General features: G+C 33.6%; 1 protein-coding gene across 1 annotated transcript; it reads right to left on the reverse strand.

Annotated features, from left to right (window-relative positions):
• Nucleotides 1–2,762: 2,762 nt before the first annotated feature.
• On the reverse strand, nt 2,763–13,217 carry LOC129801331 (sulfhydryl oxidase 2). The gene is made up of 2 exons (XM_055846259.1): nt 11,546–13,217; nt 2,763–3,341 (listed from the first exon to the last, which is right to left on the reverse strand). The coding sequence occupies exons 1-2, from the start codon at nt 12,986–12,988 to the stop codon at nt 2,853–2,855; spliced, it is 1,932 nt and encodes a 643-aa protein (XP_055702234.1). The 5' UTR covers nt 12,989–13,217; the 3' UTR covers nt 2,763–2,852.
• Nucleotides 13,218–13,438: the final 221 nt, after the last annotated feature.

The raw sequence follows: 13,438 nt of genomic DNA on the forward strand, positions 1-13,438 counted from the left end.
TACCTTGTCTCATACTCGGTGGCACTAGGTGAAAATAGTATAAGAAAATTGAATAAATAAAGCGAAAATGCGATAAACGGTGAGCAATAAAACTGTACGAAAAACTGTAGCAAAAAAATCCTACAGTTTTTTGTTTTGCTTACCGTTTATCGCATTTTCGCTTTATTTATTCAATTTTCTTATACTATTTTCACCTAGTGCCACCGAGTATGAGACAAGGTAATATCGTAATGGAAAATTTGCGTAAGAATTGCAATGAAAATGCGTAAATTAACGAAATACGGTGAGGGCTTTGACGGTGACGGTGAGCATTTTACTGTCAATGTGATTCTGCCCTAAATCTGCTTATGGTAGGTGTGATTCTTTAATTGACCATGCGGTGCGTTTTGAGAATTTTTCATCCAATTTGCTTTGTTTTCAAGCGGAATTTTTCACATTTTACTTTAAATTAATCACTGGTAATTCTAAAAATCACTAATGTTCAAAAAATGTTCTGTAAGACAGATTCGAAGTATTAGAGAAAATACGAGGATTACAATAGGTGTGATTGCTGGTTTCTGATTTCTGCAGTGATGAAACTAGACTGTTTATGGTAGATGTGATTCTTTATTGCCACTTCGATGTATTTCGAGTATTTTTCATAAAATTTTCCTTGTTTTAAAGTGGAACTTCCCACATTTCGTTTTAAATTGGTGGCTGGTCATTTTCGAAATCAGTTATATCCGAAATATGTTCTGTAAGACCCATTGGAGGTGTCAGAGAAAATCCGAGGATTATAACAGGTGTGATTATAAGTGAATCACACCTAACCGAGCTCTTAACTGACTGTCAGAATGCAGGGAAAAAATGGTTTTCCGAGTGTCAAAAAATATGTGTTAGAAAAAAAAGCTTAAAATTGATTTTTAATGCGTGATACCTCCTACAAATGGTGAAAACAAGTAGATGAAAGTTCCATCTAAGTAGTGATGCCCAAATTTTTGTGTCCGGTGTAATGTTTTCGGGGAAAATGAGGCCTACAGAGGTGGGAAAAAGTGGTACGAAGCTGAGTTAATCAGGGTACCTTCGTAAAAAATGCCGCTACATTTTCATTTTCCTGTAGAGGAAAATCCAAGGACTTCCAGGAATTTTTGTGAGGCAGAATTATGAACCTAATAAGTAAGAGATTTTTTTGATATAGTGATATAATTGATTCGGTTTGTGTGGCATTCAGTAAAAAAATCTTAAATCTTGAACTCCTTTTTTAATACGAACCTTCAAAACCTTCCCCTATACGATTCATACTCAGGTTTTCAAGGATTCTAATGAAAGCCACTTGCACCATTTCATCCATTTTAACCAATTTATTCATTTTAATCCATTTCATCCATTTTTTTCATCCATTTTTAAGCTCTCAGTTGAAAACTTAGGCCAAATTGAATAAAAATTAAAGAAAACCCTTGAACTTCTTTTGTTTTTTACAATATTGTCTCTTAAGTAATCTTCTTTTCCTTTTTTTAAGAAAAATATTTAATTTAAAATCAATATACAGTGTCCAATCCAATAAGGCAAACGCGTTTAAAATTCTTTGTATATCAATTTGAATTTTGACTGTATTTGCTGATCTGAAAGAAAAAAGCTCGTAGGCTGTATGTAAAAGTTTGTTAAAAGAATGTTTTCCTGTACAAAAAAATAAAAAAAGCGTTTATTAAATTAGAAAAAGACATTTCTGCTATGACATTTTCAATTTCAAAAAGACACTTCTGCTATGGAATTATATTATTTGGAGAGCCATTGGACTAATTGGACTGTAGTCAAAGGAGATTATTTTAAATTATTTTATTGTTTTTTTTCGTTTCTGCTCTAAAGAGTTTTCAGTAAAGTTAAAAGTTCGTGTCCTCTGAATATATATTCGTAATGATTTACATTTGCGCCATTCCACTTTTACAAGTTCTTGAGTAAGTGTGCCCAATTGCGGCATAGTTGCATGCAAGCGCCAAAGTCTCAAGTTTGAAATGTAATATTTTTAATACAAATTGAATTTATTTGTTACTTTTCTATAAGGATTGTTGCTTGGAATTTTGTAGACAGTCTATCGTCTTTATTTTCTCTAAATTTATTTTTAATACATTTTAAAATGAATAAAAATGTAGACATAACATTGGTGGCCTATTTCGGCCACCTTCATTTTCATAGTTCCTTGCCCTTCCGGAATTCTTTCAATGTCTTTTTCAGATCATCTTGTTCGTCTAAGCTGCATTTTTGTTATTTTCTGCATTCTATAATTTCTATAGTATGCAAAAACTAAAAATTTATTGAAATTCGAGGAACAAAAAATGTGGCCGAAATTGCAAGCTGGCCGGAATTTGGCACAGTTACCCTAAATCTTTCGTTTAACTCTTTCCGGTTCGTAATGACCCAATCTCACGATTTTTTTTATATCAAAAATATCTTGATCCAGTAATTATTCAAGTTTCTGTGAAAAAAATTCTAGAATTGAACATTCTTATAATAATCCACAAAAATTGAATTTTTATCGGTTCTAGACAAAAAAAAATCGCTGAAAATCCATATTTTCCTTTGGGTAGTCATAGTCTCAAAAGATGCAAAAGAGTTAAACGAAATGTTGTACAATAAAGGCTAATCACGGTAAATTAGCTACCGAGGGCTAAGTCATCATATCCAAACCATTGTACCTCATTACTCTACAAAACGTGCCATCAATTGATTTATGCAGATAAAATCTGTGTTGGGAGAAAATTGTAGAGATGAGAGAATAGGAATTGTTACGTCAATGTACTTTCCGTATGTATTTGTTAATCCATTTGACCTCGATAAGATGCGAATGTCGCACAAATTGACCGCAGTCTCGTCCATTAGACCTTGCCCAGGAGATCGTGAATGTACATCTTCTTCCTATAGCCACGTTTGAGGAACAATCTAACTGCCGCTAGGAGCATGCAGATGCAAAAACCGTACAGCAGGAGACCCATTCGCATGTCAATGTCCGAGAACACATTACTCACGTATCTTTTGGCACGAATGACATCCAGGGAGGCTGGTAGGGCAGATTCATCATCCACGCCCAGACGACTAATGTTCTGGACAGCATGAATGCGTCGCAAGAAGAAAAGCACCTCTGTGCGATCCCACGATATTTCACTTTCGTCATTGTGGGAGGCATTATCGCCCCGTCGACACTGAGGACATTCAGTGGCACTTGGGAATTGGATTTTGGGATGAGCAGGATCTTCAGTGGTATCACCGGAAAGTCGCTTATTAACTTCATTGTGGGCAGACCATAGCCACAGGATGGCATTGTCTTGGCTTGCCACTGAGAACATGCGATTTTTCCTGGCCATTTCCTGAAAAAAAAAAAAATGTTATCAAGTTATTCATTTATTCCAAAAAGCTTCCCGATTAATCTAAATGAAAACATTATAAGGTAAGTGTGCCAAATTTCGGCATACACAGAAACAAATATTTTGTAATATTGTTCGTAAATGTTTGTGAAATCCTATGGAGGACTTGCGAAATGCTCGTGAATCATATACCCCACAAACAAGTTCGTAAAATTTTGTACTTTTTTCACAAACATTGTTCGTAAAATGATCATTTGACGAACATTTTTTGTACTTTTACAAACATTTGTTCCTAAATGTTCGTAAAATTTTGTCATTTGTTCGTATTTGTTCGTTAATTTTTGTTTGTCTGGCAAAAATTTACGAACAAATACGAACAAATGACAAAATTTTACGAACATTTTTTTGTGTGTTTAAGAACATTTACGAACAAATGTTTGTAAAAGTACAAAAAATGTTCGTCAAATGATCATTTTACGAACAATGTTTGTGAAAAAAGTACAAAATTTTACGAACTTGTTTGTGGGTTATACGATTCACGAGCATTTCGTAACTGCCCCATAGGATTTCACAAACATTCACGAACAATTTTACAAAATATTTTTTTCTGTGTAGTTGCATGCAAGCGCGAAAGTCTCAAGTTTGAAATGTAATATTTTTAATACAAATTGAATTTAGGGTAAAGTGATATAATTTGGAATAATTTCCAGAGACTTAAACTTTGACAGAAGATTCAAGACATTGAATATATATTATCCTCCTGAGATCATAAATAAATTTGCTCCTTAACTCTTCTAGAATACCACTATTTCATGGAAATGCTTAAAATGTTTTGAAAAATTCTAAAATTAAAAAAAAAAACGTGAGTGCAGAACAATATAATTTGGACAGTGTTGGTACAAATTTCACAAGAAGTATTTTATAATTTGGACCAGGGGGGTGACATTAGCTCTGAAAAATGCATCCAGTTTTAGTGTAATTTTTCCCGGTTTTCGTACACATTTCACGAGATATCTCCAAAATTGCGTAGGTTGCCAATTTGGGGTTTTCGGTTGCCCATTCTATATTAAATTGGTTTTTATTTTGTATTTGCATTATTTGCTAATTCGATCTACAATGACCGAAAACAGTTAATAAACTCAAAAGTTTTTTTTGGCACGCTAGAAACATATGGGAAACATAGGAAACGTCATATCCCTGATTTGGACAATACGTATTGAACACATTCATAAATATATTTTACTTTACACATTTTTATTAATATATTTGAGAAAAACATTCAGGTTTAAAAATTTATTATTTATTAAATCTTTTCTTGGACACTTTAATTTTCTTGCTTTTCTCCTCTTTTTCTTTCATTCTGTTCTTCTCTTTTCTGAAGTCCGATTATTTTTTTTTCTTACATAGCCTCTTTTTTTAGTTTTCTTTTCAAGCGACTTTTTCTTCTCATTCTCAGCCATTTCCTTCAGGATTTCTTTTTGTCTCTCCTCTTTAATCGTCAACATTTCTTCACTCGTGAGAGCAAGGAGGGAGTTCCAGAAGACCTTTGGATTCTAAGTATGCACGAATTTTCTCAAACCACTCAGTGATGTTCTCAGTAATAACACCAACTCTTTGGGTTGTGTATGATTCTGGTGAACGAAAGCTTAATTCTGGGTGTCTCTTCAAAAAAAACTCCTGAACCAAGTGTATTCTGGAGGGGAATTCTGTAACGCTCTGGCAATGCCATATGACAAATTGGGTTCGAATCTTAGAAGAGCTTTTTCGAAAATGCGCTTCTGTAACCGTGATATTGCCATTTCAGCTCACGTGGCATTGTCAGAAGCACATATTTGAGATTTCTGGCAATTCAAATGACAATGAATTTTGTTAAACAAATCAACCAAGACGTACTGTATTTTCATAAAATCATCAAGTAAAGGGATTTCATTAAAAATTCAATGAATTGCATTTTCGAACTCATATAATATGACAAAAAAAGCTCGATTGGCATTGTCACATTTCGAACTCACGCGTAACAATGCCACGAAAATTACAGAATTCCCCTACTGGGGGTAAATTCTGTAACTTTGGAAAAAGTGGTCGATCGATGAAATTTTTCGATGCTGAAACGTTACACTGTCAATTGAGCTAAGAATTTTATACGTTAAATCTTATTAATATGAATAGATTTTCACTTTATTTGCAGCACAAGGATTCAAATAATAAAACTATTGCATAAAATAATATAAATTAAAATGTAGTACTCTATTTATCAGGAAAAAAATTCCTTGTCCAATATGTACCCGCGAAATTGTCCAACTTGTACCACTTTACCCTATTTGTTACTTTTTTATAAGGAGTGTTGCTTGGAACCCCGTGGACAGTCTATCGTCTTTATTTTCTCTAAATTCATTCTTAATACATCTTAAAATGAATAATATAATGTAGACATAGACTCTGGAATTCATCCAAAGTCTTTTTTACAATATTTCGTTCGACGAAGCAATATTTTTTATTATTTTTTTCATTGTATATATATCGCTCCTTGGAAATTACAAGGGTCAACTCACTTTTTTTGAGATTTTGAAATTCTAATGCACTTAGACAATTTAATAAATTTTCAGATGATATAAGTCATTAAATTTCGTTATTAGAAAAATTTTTCAAAATTTTAAGCTTTTTGATTACTTGCAGAATTTTGTTTGAAGTAAAGGGGCACAAAATATATTCATCGTTCAAATTTTTGTGAAACGGGACTAGCTCAAGCAAGTTGATCGCTTGTCATTCTAATTTCAGCAAAATTTGCACATCATTTAGAACGACAAGGAGCTAACTCATTAAAAAACATATGTTGAAAGGTAAAAATATAAAAGTTTCGATGTTTATTATTAGTGCTCATACAAATAGAAAAGAAATAAATTGTTTTTGTTCAGTCATTAAATTGAGATACTTATTTACACAATGCTGTCTCCTGAAAAATGGCCGAAAATTAGTTGGCCCCTTGTAATTTCCAAGGAGCGATATAATCTTTATAGTATGCAAAAACTGAAAATTCATGGAAATTTGATAAACAGAAATAGTGGCCGAAATTGCAAGCTGGCCGAAATTTGGTACACTAACCCTAACTTCCCAAATATCTTTCAAATCAGGGGGGGGGGGGGGGGTGACATTAGGTCTGAAAAATGCGACTGGTTTTTGTGTAAATTTTTCCCTGTTTTCGTACACATTTCACGAGATATCTCCGAAACTAGTATTTGTAATTCATACGTTCTAAAAAGGCATTTTGTTAAAGTGTGTCGAAAGGATGTTATTAAGTCAATCCTTCCCTTTCTTTTTTTAAACGTGTTATACGAAAGCTTCAAACTAGCAAATATCAATGTAGGAACTAGCAATTCCTTGCACAAAGTATCACGTTTATCCATCTCTCAAAATGTCTCACATATCCGTATAGAAATCTTCAGAGACAAGAGCACGTAAAGAAAAAAATGCTGAGTTGTTTCTCTCAACTTAGAAAAGCATATAATTAGTAAGTTGCGAACGTGATCTTTAAACATCGACTAAAACTTTAACTTCTTTATCAGTATTTTGTGTAATAAAAAGATTCCTCTTACTATAAATAAAGCAAAATATATTTTTTTATTTGGCTATATTTTGATTAAAAAGTTTAAGTCACATTATAAACGCACTGTGCATGAACTTGCAAATAATTTAAACGATTTTCGAAGAAAATCTTTAGGTCAAAATGAGACACAAATGATAAGATAATTTTGTATTATTTTCCAAATTATCAATATTTTAATAATTTTAATTGTTGTATGTCAGCCTTGACATTGGTTTATTATTCAATTTTCTTATCTGTGTGATTAGCAAATATTAGGAAAAAAACTTAAAAGCTGTGACTGAAAGTGAATGTTGTGAAGAAAAACAGAAAATGAAAGTAGGGTAAATTTATGTAATACTTTTCCAATCACCACAAATCATTTGCAGTGAAAACACTTTGTTATCAACAGAAATTATAAGTGTGCAGTTGAAATGCAAATCAGCGTGACTTCTTCAAATAATTACAATTTTTTCCCACCCAATATTTTCCAGAAAATTGATTTTTGTTCTAATTTTGAAACTTTGAAATTTGGAAAGTCTTCATCAATATTTCACAATAATAAAATGCTGTCACAACATTCCATTTAGGAACTAGATCTTCCCGGAAAGAGATTTCTAGACATGCATTATTATCGTGGAATCAAGTGCAATGAAGCTCACTCCGAACCGAACTCCTTTAACGCCAAAAGAAATTCCTTCACCATTTTTTGCGATGGTCTTTTCTCGGGATAGAAATCAAATGGCTTGAGATAGCGATTTTGGATAATCGATGACCCTATGGTAAATTTTTATATCTTCTGAATTTTTCTAATTCCTCTAATTTTTCCCCTTTCTGTTTTGATGGTCATCTTGGTTCTCTTTTCAATAAACTTAACTAAAAATGTGCTTCAATAGAAAAGAACTTTCCGTAGTGTTTAAACTCGCGATTACTGTAACTGTGAATTGGACAGCTGAACAAGTTTATTAAACCTGAACAAATAGCAATAGCATTTTTTCGAAAAGCTATCATTCTACTCCAAAGTTTGAAAAATCATATCAAAGATCATACCACAAAATGCTAATTTTATGATTTTTCGAAATATGTTTCACGCATAGAGCTAAACTTACGGAAAGTACACGCTAAAACATTTATTAAGGAAAAAGTGAAGCGACTTCAAAAATTGAAATGTAATCAAGTTTCCTTAATGCATATGTTTTTTAATTTTTCTCCAGAGTGAATAAAATTTAGTGAACTATTCTTAAGGCCAGGAGGATGACGTTTTTAGACAAGAACTGGATTGAATAGTGTTTAGTGATGAATTACACTGAAAGGAAGTGAAAAAATAGAGTTCCATGATCAGCGAATCTCAGGGTTTCTTTTAGTGAGTACATCTTAAACTTTCTTTTTAGATGTCCAACCACCGTGGGCCGCTATAAAAAAAATGTTCTTTCACAAACGGAAGAGAATATCTTTCCCGATTTTTTCCCGACGATCTGTCAATTTAAAAGGGCGTGCATCTCCCGAAAAACAAGTGGCGGTTATATTCATTTTATTTAATTGAGGAAAATTATTTATTTGAAAACTGGCACAGATTTAGGTGTGATTCCATCTAATCACACCTATTGTAATCCTCGGATTTTCTCAAAGTGCTCCGATCGAGCTGAAATTCACAGTGTATATGTTTTGAACATCCCTGATGCCGAAAATCATAAGCCGGCAATTTCGGGTCTGGCCGGCCGTCCGTAGTATGCAATATCTCTGGTTTAGAAAAGATAGGGTAAATGTACCAAATTCCGGCCAGCTTGCAATTTCGGTCACCTTTTTTATTTCTCGGATTTCCATACATTTTTAGTTTTTGCATACTCTAAAGATTATACAATGCAAAAAATAACAAAAAATGTAGCTTCGAGAAACAAAAAGATGTGAAAAAGATATTAGAAGAATTCCCGAAGGGCAAGAAACTATGAGAATGAAGGTGGCCGAAATAGGGCACTGAAGTTATGTCTACATTTTCATTCTTTTTAAAATGTATTAAGAATTATTTTAGAGAAAATGAAGACGATAAACTATCTACAAGTTTTAAGCAAAACTCCTTAAGAAGAAGAAATAAAAAAAATCAATTTATATTAAGAATATTACATATAAAACTTGAGACTTTTGCGCTTTCAAGCAACTATGCCGAAATTTGGCACACTTACCCTATCTTCATAATTTTTTTATATATCTACTCGCGCGTACGACGATTTCTGTGCTATTAGTTTTTATTCGAATGTTCTCTCCGTAGTATTACTGTGAGGTTTTACGTAAAAATTCAAGATTTGTGCAAGTTATAACGTTTACAAGTGATGACCCCACCATATTTATTATGACGATTCTCAATAATTGTCGTATTACGGATTCAAATTTTGGAATTGCAATTTTGGGACTTTAATTTCGTAGGTAATATCGTAAACTTCGATTTATTCGGGGAAGAAAATCTTCCCCGAATATATCAGGGAATATAGATTCAGGGAGATTTTCACTGATATAGTGTTCAAAGTGAAGTTAATTTCAAGGACAGAAAAGTTAACACTCCTAACCAATATTTTGAGCAATATTTTTTAAAATTTTTATTAGATTTTATTTTTAAAAATTCACCCGTTTTAACTTGATTTTCGGAGACATTTTTGAGAATTTTTTTTGCGGTGGACAAGATTTTCGTAGATACGGGTAGTATTCGCACTCCTGCTCTTGGTACATTTTTCTTTAATTCTATTACTCCAGGAGGGGAATTCTGTAACGCTCTGGCACTGCGCCATATGACAAATTGGGTTCGAATCTTAGCAGAGCTTTTTCGAAAATGCGATTCTGTAACCATAAAATTGCCATTTCAGCTCACGTGGCATTGTCAGAAGTCACATATTTGTGATTTCTGGCAATTCAAATGACAATGAATTTTGTTAATCAAATCAACCAAGACGTACTGTATTTTCATAAAATCATCACGTAGAGATTTTATTAAAAAATTAATGAATTGCATTTTCGAACTCATATGAAATGACAAATAAAAGCTCGATTGGCATTGTCAGGTTTCGAACTCACGCGTGACAAAGCCACGAAAAATACAAAATTCCCCTACAGGACAATCTTATAGATTACATTTAAGTGCCCTTACGGTCTTTAGCCTATCCTTGAGTTCCAGGATTTAAGAACAACTTATGAAAAAAATGTTTCGTAACATTTTTTGTAAATGTTTGTGAATTCTTACTGCAGATTTTCGAAATGCTCGGTAATCGTTTAATAAAGTTCGTAAATTTTTGAACTTTTTTCAAAAGCATTGATCATAACATGATCGGTTTACGAGCTCATTTTGTACTTTTAACAAACATTTCTTCGTAAATGTTCGTAAACACACAAAAACGTGTTCGTAAAGTTTTGTGAGTTGTTCGTAAAGTTTTACAAGACAAACAAAATTTTACGACCAAATGTTTGTAAAAGAACAAAAAATGCTTGCAAAATGATCATGCTACGAACAATGTTTGTGAAAAAATACAAACTTTTACAAACATTTTAGTGGGTTATAGAATTTTCGAGCATTTCGTATGTCTCCATTAGGATCCATTATGATGATTAACTAACGGATGGAACATTTTAATTCACAAATGGTACATTTTTCTTAAATTCTTTATAATTTTTAAGCTTTAGATCCCACAAAAATAAATATAACACGAAATGGTAGCCACATATACAGAGATTATATTTTTATTGAATTTAAAATTTTACTGGTGTTACAGATAGAGAATTTTTCAGAAAAATTCAAAAAATTGCGAATTTTACGTATTTTTCATAAAGGTTTTAGGAATTATTATCCTCGTGCAATCATTATAAATTTTGTGCTAATAACATAACATTAGATACTCTTTCATTTGGTAAAATTTTTAAAATGATTGCATTTGGTTTTATACCAAAACTAAAAAACCACTTAAGAAAAAATATACCACATTTTTGTACGGAAAATGTATGAGAATGCTCTGCCCTGGTCTCCAGTAGGAATTCACAAACTTTTACAAACTCTTTTATGAAATTTTTAACTGCTCGAACTCCACAAGGGAGCAGTTTCCACAATTGTGTCTTTTTTCTGTGTAATATGAATAAAAAAATTATGTTAGAAGGTGAGGAGTTAACCCTTTAAGGACGATTGGGTCATCCGTGACCCAAAAATCATAATGCTGTATTTTGCTCTAAAAAGTTAGAAAAAATTGTTTTTTTCTGACCCTTAATTTTTGACCTTCTCGTCCTTAAAAGGTTTTAAGCTCGTACTTGATCGACAGGTATTTGCAAAGATTGAATTTTTGGGAGAATTTTATATACAAATTTAAAATTTAAATTGTAAATCGTTTGGTAGATGCATAAAAAAATAACTACTCCGTGGATATTTTTTTCCGAATTAATTTGGCGTTTATATTTTGATGCCCACTGTATTTTTTTTCTTGTATACGAATTGACTTTTGCATATGGTTGGAAAAAGTCGTCAATTTAACAAGAAATTTTTATCAGCAAAAATAGCAATTTTAAAGTTCATTTCCTCCAATTTGTAATAAGATCCTGGGCAGTAAAGAAAACAGTCGAAAAAGGCACGCAATTGAAAAATATATTTCTGACTCACCTGAAAATGATTGCTGCAGTCTGTGCATCCGAAAAAGTGCTTAATGTATCCGTGCATGGCATGAAGCACTTCTAAGGGATCTGTTGAGATATTTTGATCTACTGCTGCTACTGTTAGATGGTGAAATAGAAGCCATAGGCTACATGGGTATCTCCTGAGACCGTCTACTTCGCTGTAGCATGCTACGAACTTTGATGACGAGAATACTGGCCTATTTGTCTCCTCAAGCCTTTTTGCCTCATTCTCAAATTCCTCGCCTGAGATTGAGTGTTCCTTTTGAGCTGCATATGTTTCCAGGTCTTTGAGGAATTTGCGTCCATTGTCCCCAAATGGAAAGTATCGACTGAGGACTGAGAGGAAGCGTTTGAGGGCCAGGAGTCGTTCATCCTTAATGGTTCCGTATCGTGGAATTTCATGAAAGAGACTAAATCTTACAGCCTGTTCGAGATCTGCTTGAAATACGACATCCTTCATTTGGGCCACTTTGTCCTGGATAGCTTTGTCTTGCTTGTGTTTAATCCAATCTGGGATGTCCTTGTCTCGAATGGCAGTCTCTTCAGTTTGCAAATTTATTGATGGGGATGTCTGTGGAATGGCTATATTATTTTTCTGCAAATGTGCCAGAATACTCTTTCTGAGGATCTCCCTTGTGGGCTCTCCGTCCTTTCCGGAAAGTTCTTCAATGGCTAGATCTTCGCGGTGGATGGCAAAAAGTGCAGGTCTAGTGCTTGACTGTGGATGTAGAAAGTCCAAGGATGACGCTCTTCTGACTAAAGTGTCTTGGAGTCCATGAAGATCCAGGATCACTTGAGCTCCTGTGGTATTTTTATTGGCATCCTGCACATTTTCCAGGATCACATAGACAATTTTGATGTTTTGAGGGGCTTTTGTAAATAGTTCTGCAGCACTATCTGCTGTTACGTCTTCAAGATCTGGCCACGAAGCCAATTTTTGGTCATCATTGATTAAAAAGTTTATCAACACTTGCTTGAGTGTATCGTGGTCTGGTCGGAATACTGATTTTCCGATTTGCTTGGGGCCTTCTTCATAATTGGGCGGAAAGTATCTTATCGTGGGATAGGACATTACCTCAAAATCTCTGCATACGTCACTGTTTTCATCTGATGAACAGTCAATTGCTGAGATTGCCACAATATCCCTCCAAGATTTTGTCTTCTCGCCCAACTGTATCCAATGTGGGGCAAAACGACGGCAAAAGCCACAGAAAGAATTGTAAAATTCAACAAAGGATGCTCTCTTTTGCTGGAAGACCCAATTCCGAAACTGCTCTTTGCCAATTAACTCATCCACAGCATCCGTATTCATGTACAACCCATTGTAGTCTGCCGGAGATTGTGACTGCTTGAGAAAGGGTATGCCCCGACCAAGAGCCCCACCGAATAACCCCAAAGACAAGAAAACTATCACAAAAAACAACCTCATTATCACTAGAATTGCCACTAAAAAAAACTAACTTGCACAGTGCAATATTTAACAGTTGAGTGATGAGTTGAAATTGACGGGAATCACTTGATATGACTTATCACGAAGCATTTCACATACTGAAGGTGAAAGACAAGACGACGAGGCGTTTAATTTGTTGGAAAAATTGATGGGGAATAGCACAGCTCTCACGTAAAAATACGATAAGAATCCATGACAGACCAATAATAATTTTCTGGACAAGTGTGCTATAAAATTATTTTGTATAACAAATTTTCTAAACGTATTCTAAACATGCTCGATTTCCCGCCAAAGTAACGGTCTTCAATCTTTTTCATCTCAATTCAGAAGATGTTTCTTTAGTTTCTTCAACAAAAATATTTGTAATAAAATGAGCAAAGAGAAATTAATTCTTTCAGAACGACATGGTCACATTACTCATTATATTTA

This window comes from Phlebotomus papatasi, chromosome 2 (assembly GCF_024763615.1).
Source record: "Phlebotomus papatasi isolate M1 chromosome 2, Ppap_2.1, whole genome shotgun sequence".
In the NCBI taxonomy this organism is placed as follows: Eukaryota; Metazoa; Arthropoda; class Insecta; order Diptera; family Psychodidae; genus Phlebotomus; species Phlebotomus papatasi.

Bases quoted from the DNA above. Each gene is read 5' to 3' on its own strand.
- LOC129801331 (XM_055846259.1), bottom strand. From the start codon at position 12,988: ATGAGGTTGTTTTTTGTGATAGTTTTCTTGTCTTTGGGGTTATTCGGT. The intron at 3,342-11,545 runs GTGAGTCAGAAA...TTTTTTTTTCAG, and splicing joins ACTGCAGCAATCATTTTCAG to GAAATGGCCAGGAAAAATCG.